Raw genomic sequence first — 16,387 nt, 5'->3', positions numbered from 1 at the left:
CTTTGGAAAAAAGCAAATAAATTAATGCTAAAATTACTTCCACACACATCTTTCCACCAACAGAGGAATCATCTCTGTCCCATCATTAGAGGCCTAAAATTGCTCTTATCATTAAGAAACAATTGCCATTCTTGATTTTACAATCATCTTTAATTTGTCATATGATACTGAATTCTGTGGCCACCATCTTACATCATCATCTTCATGAAATTATACGTATCACTTGCATGTTATCAATGACAAAAGCATGAAATGAGTAACAAAATAGCTTATAGATACATTTCAAAGAACAGTTAGAAGAATTGAGACAAAAACATTAAAACACTACGTTCTTCAGATGACAAGACAAACTGGGGACTTTTCTAGAATCTGAGTGCATTAGTCTTTAAAAGAGAAAGATCAGGTGTCAGCGGCTACTGCAATACTACATAAAGTGCTAATTTTACAGCTAATAAACAAAAAGATTAAGTTCAATGCATTCATCTGCAACCAGGTTTAGTATGCAATTCGCCTTATAATTAACCTCTTGTAAAGTAGCAATGTAGTTATTCTCAATTATCTTGTGAAGTAAACAGGATTTTAGAGTCGGCCATTTTATTTTTTACCCATTTAGTGTAAATATAGACTAAATATGATGATGCGACGGCCCAATATGTTGTGTATATCAGTCACGCATCTTGTGTGATAGTAAGTAAAACGTTTACAGAGCACTGATTAAATTAATTAGATTTTTTTTTTTGTAAGCCAACAAATACTTGAACTGAGAAGCACACATTTACACCATAAAATAGCCGTTTTGTTATACTTGTCTAAACACTGTAGTTACATCCTTTTAATCCGGTATCCAGCGTTCATACAGCAAGAAAAACGATATCTAACGCTAACAAATTTTTGCAAATACATTGTGTGAATGATGTACATGTCTGCCCCCCCGCCTCTGCTCTTAGTAACAGAGGGGCTTCATACATTAGATAGTTTTGTTAGTGGATAAAGAGATTTGCTCTCGCTACCAAGCCAAGGACATCCAAAGCTTAAAAAAAATCCAATGGAAGACCATTTAAAAAATGTTGTCCTTTCAAAAAAATAAGGTTTCCCTCTTGTCACTCCACAGAATGTGTTTTCTGTGGTCACAGTTTTTCAGTCATCTCTCGGTTTGTTCTAAGAAAGGTCTCTTATGTTTGAATCAAAGAGTATGTAGAGTTTCTTATGGTATCTTCTCCATATGTCTGTCACGGTCATATGTGTTACAAATGCCACTCGAGTCCTTTGACATCATCCTCAAGAAAGAAACGGATCTGGTAAAGTGAAGTAGTCAGATCTTCTCGTCAGTCATTTCCAGAAACTGAGCATAAACATCCCTTGAACACTCCCCTTTTTGGTTGAACAGAAACTTGTAGTAGCTGCCATCAGCACAAATAGCTGGAGGAGGATTGAAGAAAAAAATTAGTCATCAAACAGCTGAGCAATTGCAAGTCAGTAAATGATTGATTATTCGCAGCACATGCATCTATTTTTTTTTTAATATGAGCTCATGTTTAAAGTGTGCATTTAATACGCTTCACTCTACCTATGACAGCGTTGGGTTCTGTTCCAAAGGCACAGACGCAGGGCGAACCGGATGGGACCTGGAACTTGGAGAAACTCCACTTGGAGCTGAAATACTTGGGGAGAAAACTGGCAGATGCCAAGCTGTGGTAAAACAGGGTTTAAGGACTGTAAACAACATTTGCAATAAATCGATAATAAAAAGTTGATGATTTCAACTGAAAGCTTTAGTGTGGTCGAAACACAAACCTGGACTGCTTGTTCCTTTTGGGATCCTCGGCAGCAAATATGTGGACTGTGCCATGGTCACTCGATACGCAGATAAGAGAGGCATCTTGGTTGAAATTGATGCTGAAATAGAAACACACTCTGTTATAAATACACACATATATTCCTCTTTACAGTAATACAATAGAATATATAATGTGTGCAATGTTATACCAGTATATGTTGGCAGTTTGCGATCCTCTTCTCAGCTCCTGAATAAGTTGACCTGCTGAGGTGTCGAATATTCTGATCAGGGTCCCCTAAAGAGAAAACATTTTCTCTTTTAGTCAATCGCTGACATGCAGTGCTGGAACAACCAGTGTGAATCTAATGACATGATCAAATCGATTTGCTCTGCATGTCACACACATGAAGACGAAAATGATCAAATGATGCCAAAATCAACAGTGGCACTGAACTGACTTTTTCAGACGCCGTGGCTATCCGTGTGCCCTGAAGGTTGAGAGCGATGCAGCACAGAGCTCCTTCATGTGCAGGAATATCCACAGGAGGTTTCTCTGTATTGGCCAGATCTACGATCTGAACGTGTCCGGAGTGAGTGGCTGGAAACGCTAGCAATGAATTGTTGCTGTTTGGGCACAAGACACACAAACCTGCAAAGACAGTCATAGTCTTATATAGTTATATAGTTTGTGGGTTAGTATAAGACCACGGATGAATTGCTACAATACAACTTACCTTTAGGGTTATAGCATGTTTCAAAGACATGCAGCTGATGAGGATTATGAGTAAATGTGAACACTTTAATCATGGAGTCCAGGACCACCACAATTCTGAAACACACACAAAAACAGACTTTTATAAGGAACTTAAATCGAATCATTATTGTTTTCTTAATAAATCCACAAACTAGGGACCAGAGTTATCAGAAGGCACCAACTCTGGTGGAGGGCTGCTTTTGTAGTTATCAGACATGTTTAGAGTTAAATTAATTTTATACCAAAGAATTTAAATGAAGAGTCCAACTACAAGAACATATGAGATAAATACCTGTCACGGCGAAGCTTAACGGCTTTGACCTCTGTGGAAAACTCAATCTCTATCACAGTCTTTTTCTTCAGGTCATCCCAAATCATCACTTACACAAAAGACAGGAGAGATTTACTTGCAGAAACAATACATGTGTCAACCAGATGCAAAATCCAGTAGAACATGCATTAAAAAAAAGCCATCAAACAGATGAAAGAGAAACATACCTTTATTGGGAGGGTACTTTGGTTTTTTCCCACCTCCTACAAGCGCAAGATAATTGCATCGAAAAAGCATCTCCACGTGACCAACTCCTCCCTCAAGAAACTCTGAGAGCAAAGAGAATTAATGAAAGTCAACAACACAATAAAGCAGGGATACTGTCGATGACACAGATCCCATAAACTGAATGGTGAATCAATAACTGTTGCTTAATGTTTAGAGATAGTGAAATTGACAGTCGTGGACTAAGCGTATGTGTTGTCTGTAACAGCTTATGCATTTATACTCAACATCTGTCTTACAAAAGACAACTGATGTCTTCATTTGTTGTGTGCATTTGCATTAATAAGGCAAGTTTAAAAAAAAATCACAAGCCAAAATCTCAAATGACTAACTTTCACGTATTGTTTTAATCTTTGTGAACCCCTGCTGTAAATGTCTTATCCAAACATAGTTCAGGGTGTGTTTATTGAATATCTGCAGCATTTAACATGTCATGAAAGAATAGAAGACTCACCTTGTTTTTCCTTTTCTTTGAGAGGATCTGTGTTATACACCCTGAATCCATTTTCCATTCCACATGCAAAACATCCTGGTGGGGGAAAGAAAAAAAAAAAAACATTTAACGGGAAATACTGGGATTTCCTGCTGCTCTACAGTTTCACCCTTAAGAGGACCATTCTAGAGATGGACTAAACGGAGTAAACATCCACAAGAAGGTGTCATTCTCAGAAACACAATCATGTATGTGCTTATGACAACCATTTATAAGCATCTGCTTGAAAAGCAACTAGTGATTTGCTCCCAAGGATGTACTGCAAATGTATTCAGGCACGTATACAGCGCTGAAAAAAAAATAAGAGACCACTAGACATTTCTTTCTTAAATCAGCATCTATATATGTATGACAAACACTCCCTTCCAGTGTCTGTTGAATGAGAAGCAAAGAAGAGCCAGTCCAAGGTTTGCAAAAGACCATAAGGAATGGACCGTAGAGGAGTCCAATTTTCAGCTTTGCCCAACACTTGGTCGTCTAATGGTTAGACAAAGACCTGGAGACGTCTACAAGCCATCCACTGTGAAATTTGTTGGAGGATCGGATGCTCCAGGCCACACAACCAGGTCAATGGAGGTGTGGAAGGAGGACCATTCTCCAGACCTGAACCTGAATTAGAAAAAACTCTGGAATGTGAGGAAGAGGAAGATGGATGGTCAATCCATCTTACAGCTGAGCTGCTTGAATTTTTGTGCCAGGAGTGGCATAAGGAAAAGCAACAGTATTGTGACAGACTAGTGGAGAGCATTCAAACGTATGAAAGCTGCTGTGATGAAAATAACAAGGGATATTCTGACACCACATACTGATTTTTGAACTCTCCCCAAGTAAAAGGCATTAGCATCATGCTGTTTAAAAATGAACATGACCTTGTTTTATCTACATTATGAGGTGTGAAAAAACCTGCAAACTGCAAATAATAAACGCTCCAAATGACAATGTTTATTTCAGAACAGGGAGAAATTGTGTCAGTACTTGACAGAAAAAGACAACAGCGACAACAAAATGTTCACTTTACTCAAATGCATAACTACAAATAGTAAAACCAGAGAAACTGATAATTTCGCAGTGGTCTTTTAACATTTCCGTTGCTGTATTGAGAGAGAGATAGAGAGCTTCAGGATACATGACACTGTTGTGATGACATAAATACAGCCTTGTTATTCACTTATATCGATGGGTTTCTATGGCCTAGATTGTGATAGTGTTAATCAAGTTAACTGAGATCCAAAATGCCCAGAATCATCCCCTGAAGTCAGACATTAGCCTGGCTACATTAGCTGTCAATGTTTGTTAATATGTTGTGGTCCCTTTTAAGAATATTTCAGTTTATGTGCATATATACATCTTTCGGTCAATTAAAATACATACAATAAATCACAACAAAAAGCTGACAGCAGCACTAGAAGAAAGACACTCATGTGACTTCACCTTTATGGCTAACCAGCTGTTCATGGCTAACTGTTATGGCTAACAATTTCGTTAGCTTGCTAGGCAAAACGGTAATCTTATAGTGTGATAGATCTTACAACAAGACGTCTGGACTAAAAACTAAAAAAAAAAAAAAAAACTGATGCGTTTTTGATGTCTAACATGAATAACAATCCACTGGCTTCTGTGTTTCTTAAACTTAAGTTAACGATAAGAGTGTTTTTAGCTTGCGTTAGCTAATAGTAAACATCTTACCGTGATCCTGGTTAAATCCAGCATAAAGTAGTCCATTGCCGTGGGGATTTGATGGTAATAAATCCATAGTGATTGACGTTATTTGGCTTATCTAAATGAAAAGACTGTACGCCTAACGAAAGGACGTCATTGCTCTGAGAAGGCTAGAGCTGGGAGGCTAATGCTATGTTCACGGGGGTTAATATCATGACTGTCTCTGCAACCAGGAAATGAAGTTGACAGAGTGCCTGTTGTTCCTCTTTTCTCCGGTTTAAGCGCAGCTGCGACCGCGGATCGTACAGTAATCTCACTGCAGGAGTCCCACTGTTCAATCTTTATGTGCTCTGCTTATTTCTATAAATCAGGAAAAACATAGAAAGTATTACAGTGCTGCGGTCTACACATGACTAACATGGACATTTACCAACCGTTTACTTATCGATATATTTAAGTAGCTGTTGCGCACTTTCTGTGCAGCAAAAAACGCGGTTTTGCTAAAGGTTTATTTAAACGGGGCGTGAAAGGTATTTCAGGCGATAAAAAATATTATACGTAAAGTTTAAATGTACTTGAAGAATCGCTCATGAATCACCGGTTAAGAGTGAATCGCCTGTGTTGCGGTGTAGTCGCTGCCCCAGTGGCCTAATGGATAAGGCACTGGCCTCCTAAGCCAGGGATTGTGGGTTCGAGTCCCATCTGGGGTGACTGGTTTTCTTATTTTGCGTATGATTGATTTAGTATATCATAGTTTTCAGTCACGTGACCGGCTCTAAGCCTTAGAGGCCAAAATAGAAGTGTAACATAAGCCTGTCAATGTTCCATCGCAAATATTTAGATCACCTCTCAAAAGAAAAAAAGAAATGTATGTGAACAAAGTGCAAGTTTTGGCCATTTGCAATCCATCTTAAGCACCCGCGGCTTGAATCATTTGAATCATTGTACGGTGCGACAAAACTACCATATTTTAGTTCAATTCTACTTATATTTTAGTCGATTTGTTGGTGCTAAATAATATGTGCGATAATTATGATCCATTATTTACCATTTAATATATATAATATTTTCTAATATGCTTAGTATTTATATTACACTTAGTGTAGTGTTTAGGTTTAAATTAGAAAACGTTTTTAAATGCAAGTGCAAAGAGGCAAATTAAATGCATTGATAGACAGAAAATAATGTTCATGTGTTGTGCCATGGTTTAACCACTAGATACCCGTATGAGCTGTTTAATGTTGCTCTAGACCAGTTATATTTTTGGTTTTGCACCTGAATGGGTATTTAGACATTATCAAACACGCGATTTGAATAAGTTTCACATTTTTAAATGTCTATTACTATAAAAAATTACTATTCACATAACAGTGTTATTTTATATTCACGTAAGCGTACATCATAAGTGCATATTTAAAAGGCAAGCAAATAAAAATGTTACAATAAAAAAATACGAAAATAATGTTTATAGACACAAGGTAACCAACTGCATTGTGCAAACCGGTGAGAACCACAGACTGTATACGTGTGTTGTCGGGGATAATTATTATTTTAAATAAGAGACTTTCAGTTTATGTATCAGGTGGTTCCATGGTGTAATGGTTAGCACTCTGGACTCTGAATCCAGCGATCCGAGTTCAAATCTCGGTGGAACCTGTACTTATTGTTTAATTGTGTTGCATAAAGAAAATAATCTACAATGCTGTACTTCGTTGTGTCTTCATGAGCACTTTACACACACTTTTTAATGTAAGCACGCATCTGAAACCAAAGCGGATTTCACCCGGATGTTTTCGTTGCACGAGCATGTTCCTCATTTTCAACATGGCGGCGACCATGGTTACAAGTTTATGTTTCTTACAGCTGCGTAAAATATTATGTTCGAGGAATATATGCCGTAATTTAGTAACTGTAGGCCTACTCGGTAATGTCAAAACGCGACCGAAACACATAACATGCAACAGCTATTCCCACATGAAACAGGCATCGCATTTTACACAGGTGATCATATTTTGATTTCTCCATGATACAAAAAACATAATTTGTGTATTTGTTCCATGATACTCATTGATGTGCAACATAGCACTGCTTAAACATAATGTTATTTTCTTCTAAGGACGATCGGTTCTCGCGCATCCCGGTCGGTAAGAAGTTCAGGATTCAGATTCAGCATATCTGTAATAAACCGACCCAAATCCGCAGCTCATGAACTTTCATCTCTTCTAGATAAACTGAAGATAACATACAGTCGGAGCAGTGGACCCGGTGGTCAACATGTCAATAAAGGTAAACTGCGTTTCGTTCTTGAAGGTTTTCTGCAGCAGCTGCTATATGGCAAGCCGTTTTAACATTTAGTCTTTAAGCCGTGCTAGTATCCATATTCATGCTACTAGTACTTATTTTTAAGATACTAGTATCTGAAGTATTTTATTACTTAATAATTCTAATTCTTTAGCTAGTGTCTTTTGTAAAGTTACTAGTACTTAGTTATTAGATAGTACTAGATCTTTTTCATTAGTGTGTGGGCGCCCCTGGCAGGGGCGTCGCACCTGTGGGGGATGTGGGGGTTTTAACACCCACACTTTTCCCGGTGAGAGGGTTCGACACCCGCACGTTTTCTGAAGTTTTCCCGCAGTTTTGCACAAACGCCTTACTACAGTCGCTCCTCCGTTTCTCTGGCCGCTCTGTGTCTGCGCTCGCCGCGGCTGCCTCCTCCCCCTCCCTCTCAAACATGACACCGGCTTTGAGTGTGACCGGCTGATGATTGGCTGCTCTGCCTTAAGTCCCGCCTCTCTTGGCATGTTATTGGTCATCTCTTGTTGAGGAGGCGGGAACTTATGGATATGGTTATTTACATCTCCCTTTTCCAGGTACTTTGAATGAGTGTTTATGTTTTCGTGGTTTTTAAATAAGCTTGATATGTGTTTGGGAAGATGTTCTGTTAATCGTTTTGTTGACATGTCGAGTGTTTTCGGTATTATATTTCGTTTTTTAGACTAATGCTAATTGCTATTATTGGGATATTGTTCAGCAGCTATTGTTTGCATACCTGTTGAAGAACTATGAAAGAAAAGTGTATATTATTTTAAAGTTTAAAAACAGTAAATTGTTACATTATTTATACCACCAGAGAAAAAGCTTTGTGTGGGCGTTTTTTTCTCCCCTTTTCTGATTTTTTATTTTTTATTTTTTTTTAATGTAGGATTATTTTTTTTTCCCAGCCAAACGCTGCAAGCCGGAAATCCCGCACAGTGCCAGAGAACTTTAAGCCTTGCATTTTGTACCCCTCTGTCAATGTATTCATCATTTTTGTTTATAAACAAACCACATCCATCCCCCGCACTTTTGAAAAGCTTGCTACGCCCCTGGCACCTGGATACTAGTTTATTCCAATATTGACTACTATCAGTGCCGGTGTTGTGCCCAATTTCAACCCCCTGCCCAATTATTACCCCCCTTGTTCAAGACACTACATGATTGCCTAATTCTAACCCCGCCCCTAATACTAACCCCTCCCCCAGACTGTAATTAGTATGCACAATTTAATAAGATGCGTAGTTATAACCATCTCCTAGCTCTGTATTATGTTTGAAGAGAATTTTGTTTTCTGTTTGTGCTTTGATTTGAACATTGAAAGAGTTGCTTACTTTGATTATTATATATTATTATATATATATATATATATACTATTTTGATTACTATATGGTTGCACTTAGACTAAGAATTAACTGTTTTTATTATCATTATTATTATTATTTATTTCTATTATCAATTTGTAAAAAAAGTTCAGATATGAGGTCAAACAAGTACAATTCTATAGCTCGGAAGAGACTCATGAAATCATACAAAAGAGAAGTCAGTCAGTTGAGTCTGTGGCAAATTATTTTACAGTGCTTGACTATTGTTTGTTATTGCATATAATAATTCATAGTCATAAAGCAGAATTGAGATGGCATTTATTGCCAGATTTCTTAAAACATTTCAAATGCACCTGCCGACTATTTTAACATTTCATTAATTAAAAGACAAGTTACATTTGGGTGAAACTTGTTTACTGTTTTTCATAATTACTGTATATTACTTGTAGACAAAACTTTAAACACAATTGTAAATTAGTATAAAGAAAGGAATGGAATATTTTTTTTTTGTTATTAGCATATTTTTGTGTTTTGCTTTGGTACTGAAATTGGTACCGAGAACCGTGGATGTTCACTGGTATCGGTACCGAATACTGAAATTTTGGTACCGTGACAACACAAGTTATTATATATTATTATTATTTATTTATTTTATTTATATATTTTTTCTATCTGCTGAATGTAAGATTTTCCATATTCCAAGCTTGCCTGCTGCACTTGGGACATCACATTAATGTGCGAGTTTTCAAATCATTCAAATCAAATAAATTATTTGATAATGGATTTTAAATCAACAGGGTTGAGGCATCAAAAGTAATTAACTAAGCTGTTTTATGGATGGCAACTGAAATATTATCACTGAAATCTTATTAGTAATTAGTTACACTACTAGTTACTGAAAAATCACACACTACTATTTAATTATACTTTTCTTATTATGCTAAAAATGAATGTGTGTAAGGTTAGGGTTAGGTTAATGTAACTAAACAGTAGTTTAGGATAATATTGGAATGGTTTTGTCAAATAACAATGCCTTTCAGGTCAAACGTTTAACAGTTCTAAATATTGTTGAACACATCCATTAATCCTATACAATGTAAACATTACGTGTCAAAAAGGTATTTTAAATAAAGTCAGTATTTTGTTTTGCCACTTTATATTATGTAATATTTATTTGCAGTCAGTACAAAAGCAGAGGTCCGTTTCCATGTGCAAACAGCAGAATGGATTCCAGAAGAAGTGAGGCAGGAGATTCTCTTAAAAGTAAGTGTAACCTCTTCAGTAAGTCTTATAATAGCATGCACGTGTGAAACATCCACTGCTCAAAGCATTAATACTTGTGTCAACAGAATAAAACACGTGTCAACAAAGCTGGAGAGTTAATTGTGACCTCGGAGATTAGCAGAAGCCAACAGAGAAATCTAGAAGACTGTCTTCAGAAGATCTCAGAAATGATTACTGAAGCCAGCCAGCAGAAACCAGAGCCTTCTAAGGAGGATATCGCCCTGAGAGCTCATAGGTTAGAATGCATGAAGCAAAGCATATGTGTAAAAGGTATTACAAATGCAATATTTGTTTGAACAAAAATAGGTAATAGATGTTTTGTCTGTCTGTGCAGATTAGAGAAAAGAAATTTGGAAAGACTCAAACAGAAGAAATTACATACCGCAACAAAGCAAGCAAGACAAATTGACTTTGACTGAACCCAAAACATTATTGTTTGTTCTGTATTCAAACTTTGATATAAACATTGCAAAATGACACTGTAAAGGCTGTATGTTCTTTTGCTGGTTGTAGGTTGTAGCATCTACTGAAGTACATGTCAGATTACTTGAATCAACATATGAATTAAATAAATAATTATTCTGTATTCATTAATTCAATACTATTGTAGTGCATTTAATTAGAATTAAGATGTGTATAACACTAGAATTTACTCATCCAGTTCACTTGCCATAAATGTGACAAAAACTAAAAAAAATAATATATATATATATATATGTATGTATGTATGTATGTATGTATGTATGTATATATATATATATATATATATATATATATATATATATATATATATATATATATATATATATATATATATATATATATATATATATATATATATATATACATACACATATCAAAATTATTATTTGTCTCGCAGTAAACGAACGTGATACATTGTAAGAAAATGACGTAAGAAAGTGATTTTGGGGATGAGGATAAAAAAAAAAAAAAAAAAAAAGGTACCTAGCAGAGGATGGTTTCGATCCATCGACCTCTGGGTTATGGGCCCAGCACGCTTCCGCTGCGCCACTCTGCTTAGTATGATTGGGCAATCCAGATCTAGTAATACTGCGCACAAGCAGATTTAACAAATCTATATTCATTAAGTGATCCATTGCAAAATTTATACTACGTTTTTAAAACAAATTCGCCGTTTTAAAATTTAATTCATTTTGGTGTATGTTTGTGTGACATGAATAATTGTAAAAATGCGACCACGAAGGGACTCGAACCCTCAATCTTCTGATCCGAAGTCAGACGCCTTATCCATTAGGCCACGCGGTCCACATATACGTGGCACTTCCACAACATAATTTACCATAATTGTACGAACATTAATTATATAAATATTAATACTAGCCACGATAACAAGCTGATGACTCTGGTTTGACTTGGAACGATTACTCGCGGCAGAGGAACAAACGAGCATTTAGCAACAAACTAACTCAATTTTCATGTAACGTTACAATTGTTACCATTATTGTTACCAATAATTAGACATCTAACAATTTAACTTACATTTTTCATTGATCGCAGGTGATCGATTCTGCATAAATACATTTTGCTCTGTAGAGTAACGCGTCCACTCAGCTGTTACACGTCACAACCAAAGGCGTCACCAGAACCAACAACCAGTTTAAAGAATGAATCACTCTTTAGATCTGTCAAACAGGTTTGCAAGATGACAACTGGTCACGATTCAGTGCGATTCATTCGTACGGTTCACTAACTCTGGATAGTTTACAGCTGTTTCTCCCATAGCAATAGTAAGGATATTATTTAAAAAAATAAATAAAAATAATAATAATAATAATAATACAAATAACCAACAACCAAGAAGAAAAACTTGCGAGTGTCTTTGTCAACGACGAAGCAACTCCTTTTTACATATGCAGCTTGTGAACGACTCGCTGCAAGTAAAGCTGATTCATATCCAAAACAGTATTAAAAACTGATTATCATAATAAGAGCTGGGGCCTGTGAACGGCTAAAGACGCATATTTCTGAATAAGAGCATGTGTGTGGTGTGTGTAATGCTGTGTGTTTACTTGAGGGCAACAATAATATAAACTACTGCATTCTTATTTTTACTTTTAAAACTATACATCTTCAAAAATAAGCTTTTTATTATTGTTATTATTCATAACTGCAAAAAAAAAAAAAATGTACAGACTAAACTTTTGGCATAAAACAGTACTGTTATTCATTGTCAAAATAGCCAAATAAAACTCTTTGCCACACAGTGAAACATGAAAACTTACAAGGAAGGACATTTTTATAGGCTCTGTATATGTTGTTTTCTAGTAAGTTCTAGTATCTTTCAAGCTTATTCAACTAAAAAATGGGTTCCCAAATCAATTACTTATACCATGAACAACAGGACACACTTTATATGCTTTAAATTAAATTCAGGTTTGTTGCAAAAGCAGTATTAGTGCTTATCAGCCAGTCTCTGAAGTAGAGCGATAATGGTGTCCTGCTTGGATGAGATCAGCTCCAGTGCCGTCGCCATCCTCCCCATCGCATCAGCCATGGCCCGTGCTGATTTCTCCTTGCGCCGCTCACGCACATCTGCCTTGCGCTGGTGTTGCTCGTCTAAACGGATGCGCTCTTCTTGAGCGGTGAGGAAACTGCGAAGAAGAGCGGTGCGTTCCTCAGCTTGCCCCTGCTGCTGAGCTACACGAGAGGCCATGGAGTTGAGCCGAAGATGGTGTAACCTCCGCTTCAGCGGCTGACGGTTCACCAGCGGCACTGGCTTTGGTGAAAGGGAGGGCAGAGGCGTCTCTGTGCTACAAGAGGGACTGGGGTTTAATTTTGGGGTAACTTTGCACAGCACTGGGGACGTCACAAGTGTAGGGATCGGGGAAGAGGTTGTGATGATTCCAGTGGGAAGGAGGCACGAGGCGGCCATTGCAGCCACCGGCACGCTGTTCGACGCACTATCCTCTGATCTTACACCTGCTTTGGCTGTGGTTGCAAATCCAACAAGAGTAGCTGAGGCAGGGCCTCTCTGAGCAAATTTAGTCTTTCCTAGTATATTATCCATCATCTGTAATGAAAAAAATAGAAAAGAAAACAGAACAGGGAAGATTATTCAGTAATTCACCACTGTATTTCCACTGTCCTACTTTTTTTTTTTTCGTCATTGATATTCCTGATATCAGCATTTATATGCATTTTATTATTCAAGCACCTAAGGTAATATATTTCAGTATTTCTATAAAGGGCAATACCCATGCGTTAAAGGGATTGTTCACCCAAAAATAACTCACCCTCAAGCCATCCTAGATGTATACGACTTTCTTTTATCAGACGAATATGAATGGAGTCACATTAGAAAATATCTTGGAAGAGCTAGAGATTACATTTTATAAATTTGTAAGCATGGATATTTTTTTCTTCCAAAAATGCATTGATTGCTTCAGAAAGACTTTATTAACCCCCCAGAGCTGTGTGTGTGGAGCCTTTTTTATGTTGGATTTATGCGTTTATATTGGACTTCAACATTTTACACCCCATTCACAGCCATTATAAAGCTTGGAATAGCCAGGATATTTTTAATATAACTCCAGTTGTATTGGTTTGAAAGAAGAAAACCGTAGGCATCTAGGATGGCTTGAGCGTGAGTAAATCATGGGCTAATTTTCATTTTGAGTGAACTTTCCGTTTAATATTATGGCTTCTTCAAACATTCTTGAAATGGGAATGCTTGGAGCAGCAAACAATATGATAAAAACATGCCAGAAATTTTAAAGGAATGAATTTAATTTTGAAGAAATAAACCTGCATCATTAAAAAAATGCCCACAAGCTCTTACTTCGAAGTACTCCCATGAGGTCTTTGTTTGGCCTCCACACAACGAGCTGCGATCTTTAACTCTCTTGTATGTAACAATGAGGTTATTCCATTTGCGGCGAATCTTCTCTACGGGTAAAGAGTGACCGTGGCTTTCCAGTTCTTTCTGAACGCTCTGGAAGAGAAGCGAGCGCTCGCGTGAGCTGTACACATCCCAGCACCTCTGCATGGCTTCGATGAGGTGCACGATGGCACCATGAGTGAACTCAGAAGATGAGGAAACAGCTTCAATCCCTCGACCACCTGCCAATTTTGAGGACATTGTTTAGCGGCTGCAACACATTATCGAATTAAATCGAAACATTTCATTTTCCAATGAAAACAATCAGAGTGTTATTTTGAAAATGAGCCAGCGTTGGGAAGTTTACTTTGGAAATGTAATAGGTAATAGATGACAAGTTACCCTATTTAACATGTAATAAGTAGTGTAACTGTTTAAGTAGCTTCATTAAAGTAGTGTAACTGATTACTTTTGATTACTTTTCAAAATTTATAACAAATGTTTTCAACTGTTAATCATTTTGAACATTTAAAACAGGAAGGATTGAGCTTTTTTTTTTTGTGGAACTCAACACTGATTACTCTCAGACTTTCAAAATCCTTCATCACTATTTAAAAATAAATATATATATATATATATATATATATATATATATATATATATATATATATATATATATATATATATATATATTAAAGCACAGACAGCACAAAATTAGACTTCAGCACCTCTTTTTACTTTGAGATCATTCTGAAGCTAAATACAGATTTAAAATCATGAAAAGAAAGAGCGATGATACCATTTTTGAAATTAAAAAACAAAACAAAAACAAAGCATAAACCCAAATTGGAAATAAATGTGTCCTGAACTCCTGCAACATTAGTGTCTCATATTATAGAGCAGTCAATGCAATTTGGGAAAGCAACCAATCAAATGTAAGAATGTATGTGTGTGATAATATCCAGGTGTAACCCCTTTTGTAATCGTTAACATTTTCATAAGTGACTATTTTAATTACACTTCTTTTTTTCTCTCAGTAACTGAAACAAATTTCCCTTGCATCTATTTTGTAATTATATTAGGTAATTCTGTTACATGTAACTAGTTACTCCCCGACACTGAAAACAGTTACAGCTGGACAGTTCTTCATGGTTTAGTCTTTTACAAGTTAAGGTTCCATACTCACCATGTGGGACTTTGTTGTCTCTGTTGTTAAAAATTGGTGAAGCTGATAAAGCACTGTTAACGCTGATGGGATCTGTGGAGCATACATACAGAACATGAGATACATCTTAAAACAATGACGCTGCTGCAGCTCAAAAGGTTTTTTAATGAAGCTGACTTGTGCAGAAATACTATCCCAGAGATTACTGGTAGGTCTTGAAATGGCTCAACAATTGATTTCTATGTGAATAAATTAATTAGTTCAAGGCTGCATGAAATTTGTGATCTCTGACCAAACAGTAGTCAACTTTTCTGAAAGAAGAAAAAATGCATGCAATAGCTGAAAAACAGTTCGCGTGTAAGACTCATGAAAGCAAGCGATAATAACACTCACAGAGTAAAACCGGAGTCGGGGCCTCGAGCTGCTCGCCCTGCTGTGATGATGCTCGTGCAGTCGAGTCGCCGGTAGACGTAAGGTCACCACATAACGGCATGCAACCAGCTGCAGATGGCTCGTTTTTCAGAGGTGTGCCCATCACTGCGCTGCATCAAAGCGCGCGTGAGACGCGAGCAGAGAAACACTGACACTAGCAGACGCGCTACACCTTGTGAAGTAACACGGTTTATAAAGTTTCACAACTTTCCTGAGCAGAGATCACTAAAATCCCGCTCGGATTTTAGGTTTGATTTCAGAATACTGTCACGCAATTTGTAGAGAAAACTGACTGGCCAGTGCAAACCCAACGACGATTTCTAAAGATTTAAGATCAAGTGTAATGGCTGCGCTCCTCTCACAATGTAACTGCGCAACTCTGCTGCGTCTGTGTGTCACGCCATTGGCTGCTGGTCGCCTGCGTCACACGCAGATCTGCAGACGCACACCGCAGACGACGATACGAATAAAATCAGCGTAGGGCCGCCGGAGAAACGCAGCTGTTTGATACTATTCATTCAGCCATACAGCTACATTTGAAACCTTTCTCGGTGAAGTCACATTAGTTTGCGGTGCTCGCATAGAGTCATGTCAGGTTATTTCATTAACAGCTGTTAACAATCATAATTTGAATATGGATTAGTTTAACCCAGTGTTCTCAATATGGTATCAAAATTTTGAGCCCCATTCTATATACATTTTGAAAATACATTTATCAAATATTTTTTTATAGTTTATTACGCGCGCTTAGAGAACCAAAGTGACCACCA

General features: G+C 37.0%; 3 protein-coding genes and 4 non-coding genes across 7 annotated transcripts; 3 read left to right on the top strand and 4 right to left on the bottom strand.

Annotated features, from left to right (window-relative positions):
• Positions 1 to 131: 131 nt before the first annotated feature.
• Positions 132 to 5,658, bottom strand: wdr45b (WD repeat domain 45B). The gene is made up of 10 exons (XM_026277336.1): positions 5,267 to 5,658; positions 3,542 to 3,616; positions 3,030 to 3,131; positions 2,824 to 2,911; positions 2,512 to 2,606; positions 2,236 to 2,426; positions 1,987 to 2,072; positions 1,795 to 1,896; positions 1,568 to 1,689; positions 132 to 1,419 (listed from the first exon to the last, which is right to left on the bottom strand). Exons 1-10 carry the CDS (start codon positions 5,331 to 5,333, stop codon positions 1,313 to 1,315), a joined length of 1,035 nt encoding a protein of 344 aa, XP_026133121.1. The 5' UTR covers positions 5,334 to 5,658; the 3' UTR covers positions 132 to 1,312.
• A 218-nt stretch (positions 5,659 to 5,876) lies between these two features.
• Positions 5,877 to 5,949, top strand: trnar-ccu (transfer RNA arginine (anticodon CCU)). Its single transcript has one exon. It is a non-coding gene; the product is annotated as a tRNA-Arg (tRNA).
• An 874-nt stretch (positions 5,950 to 6,823) lies between these two features.
• trnaq-cug (transfer RNA glutamine (anticodon CUG)) lies at positions 6,824 to 6,895 on the top strand. Its single transcript has one exon. It is a non-coding gene; the product is annotated as a tRNA-Gln (tRNA).
• Positions 6,896 to 7,016: 121 nt separating this feature from the next.
• mrpl58 (mitochondrial ribosomal protein L58) lies at positions 7,017 to 10,647 on the top strand. Its single transcript, XM_026277334.1, has 6 exons — positions 7,017 to 7,240; positions 7,356 to 7,383; positions 7,466 to 7,525; positions 10,058 to 10,140; positions 10,227 to 10,396; positions 10,496 to 10,647. The coding sequence occupies exons 1-6, from the start codon at positions 7,046 to 7,048 to the stop codon at positions 10,578 to 10,580; spliced, it is 621 nt and encodes a 206-aa protein (XP_026133119.1). The 5' UTR covers positions 7,017 to 7,045; the 3' UTR covers positions 10,581 to 10,647.
• Positions 10,648 to 11,128: 481 nt separating this feature from the next.
• trnam-cau (transfer RNA methionine (anticodon CAU)) lies at positions 11,129 to 11,200 on the bottom strand. The gene has a single exon. It is a non-coding gene; the product is annotated as a tRNA-Met (tRNA).
• A 175-nt stretch (positions 11,201 to 11,375) lies between these two features.
• trnar-ucg (transfer RNA arginine (anticodon UCG)) lies at positions 11,376 to 11,448 on the bottom strand. The gene has a single exon. It is a non-coding gene; the product is annotated as a tRNA-Arg (tRNA).
• An 824-nt stretch (positions 11,449 to 12,272) lies between these two features.
• On the bottom strand, positions 12,273 to 16,013 carry si:ch1073-357b18.4 (myb/SANT-like DNA-binding domain-containing protein). Its single transcript, XM_026277332.1, has 4 exons — positions 15,579 to 16,013; positions 15,207 to 15,278; positions 13,982 to 14,262; positions 12,273 to 13,213 (listed from the first exon to the last, which is right to left on the bottom strand). The coding sequence occupies exons 1-4, from the start codon at positions 15,718 to 15,720 to the stop codon at positions 12,596 to 12,598; spliced, it is 1,113 nt and encodes a 370-aa protein (XP_026133117.1). The 5' UTR covers positions 15,721 to 16,013; the 3' UTR covers positions 12,273 to 12,595.
• Between the last annotated feature and the right edge of the window lie 374 nt (positions 16,014 to 16,387).

The sequence above is a fragment of the Carassius auratus genome, chromosome 12 (assembly GCF_003368295.1).
Source record: "Carassius auratus strain Wakin chromosome 12, ASM336829v1, whole genome shotgun sequence".
NCBI classification, from domain to species: domain Eukaryota; kingdom Metazoa; phylum Chordata; class Actinopteri; order Cypriniformes; family Cyprinidae; genus Carassius; species Carassius auratus.
This window is presented reverse-complemented; position numbering and strand designations above follow the sequence as displayed.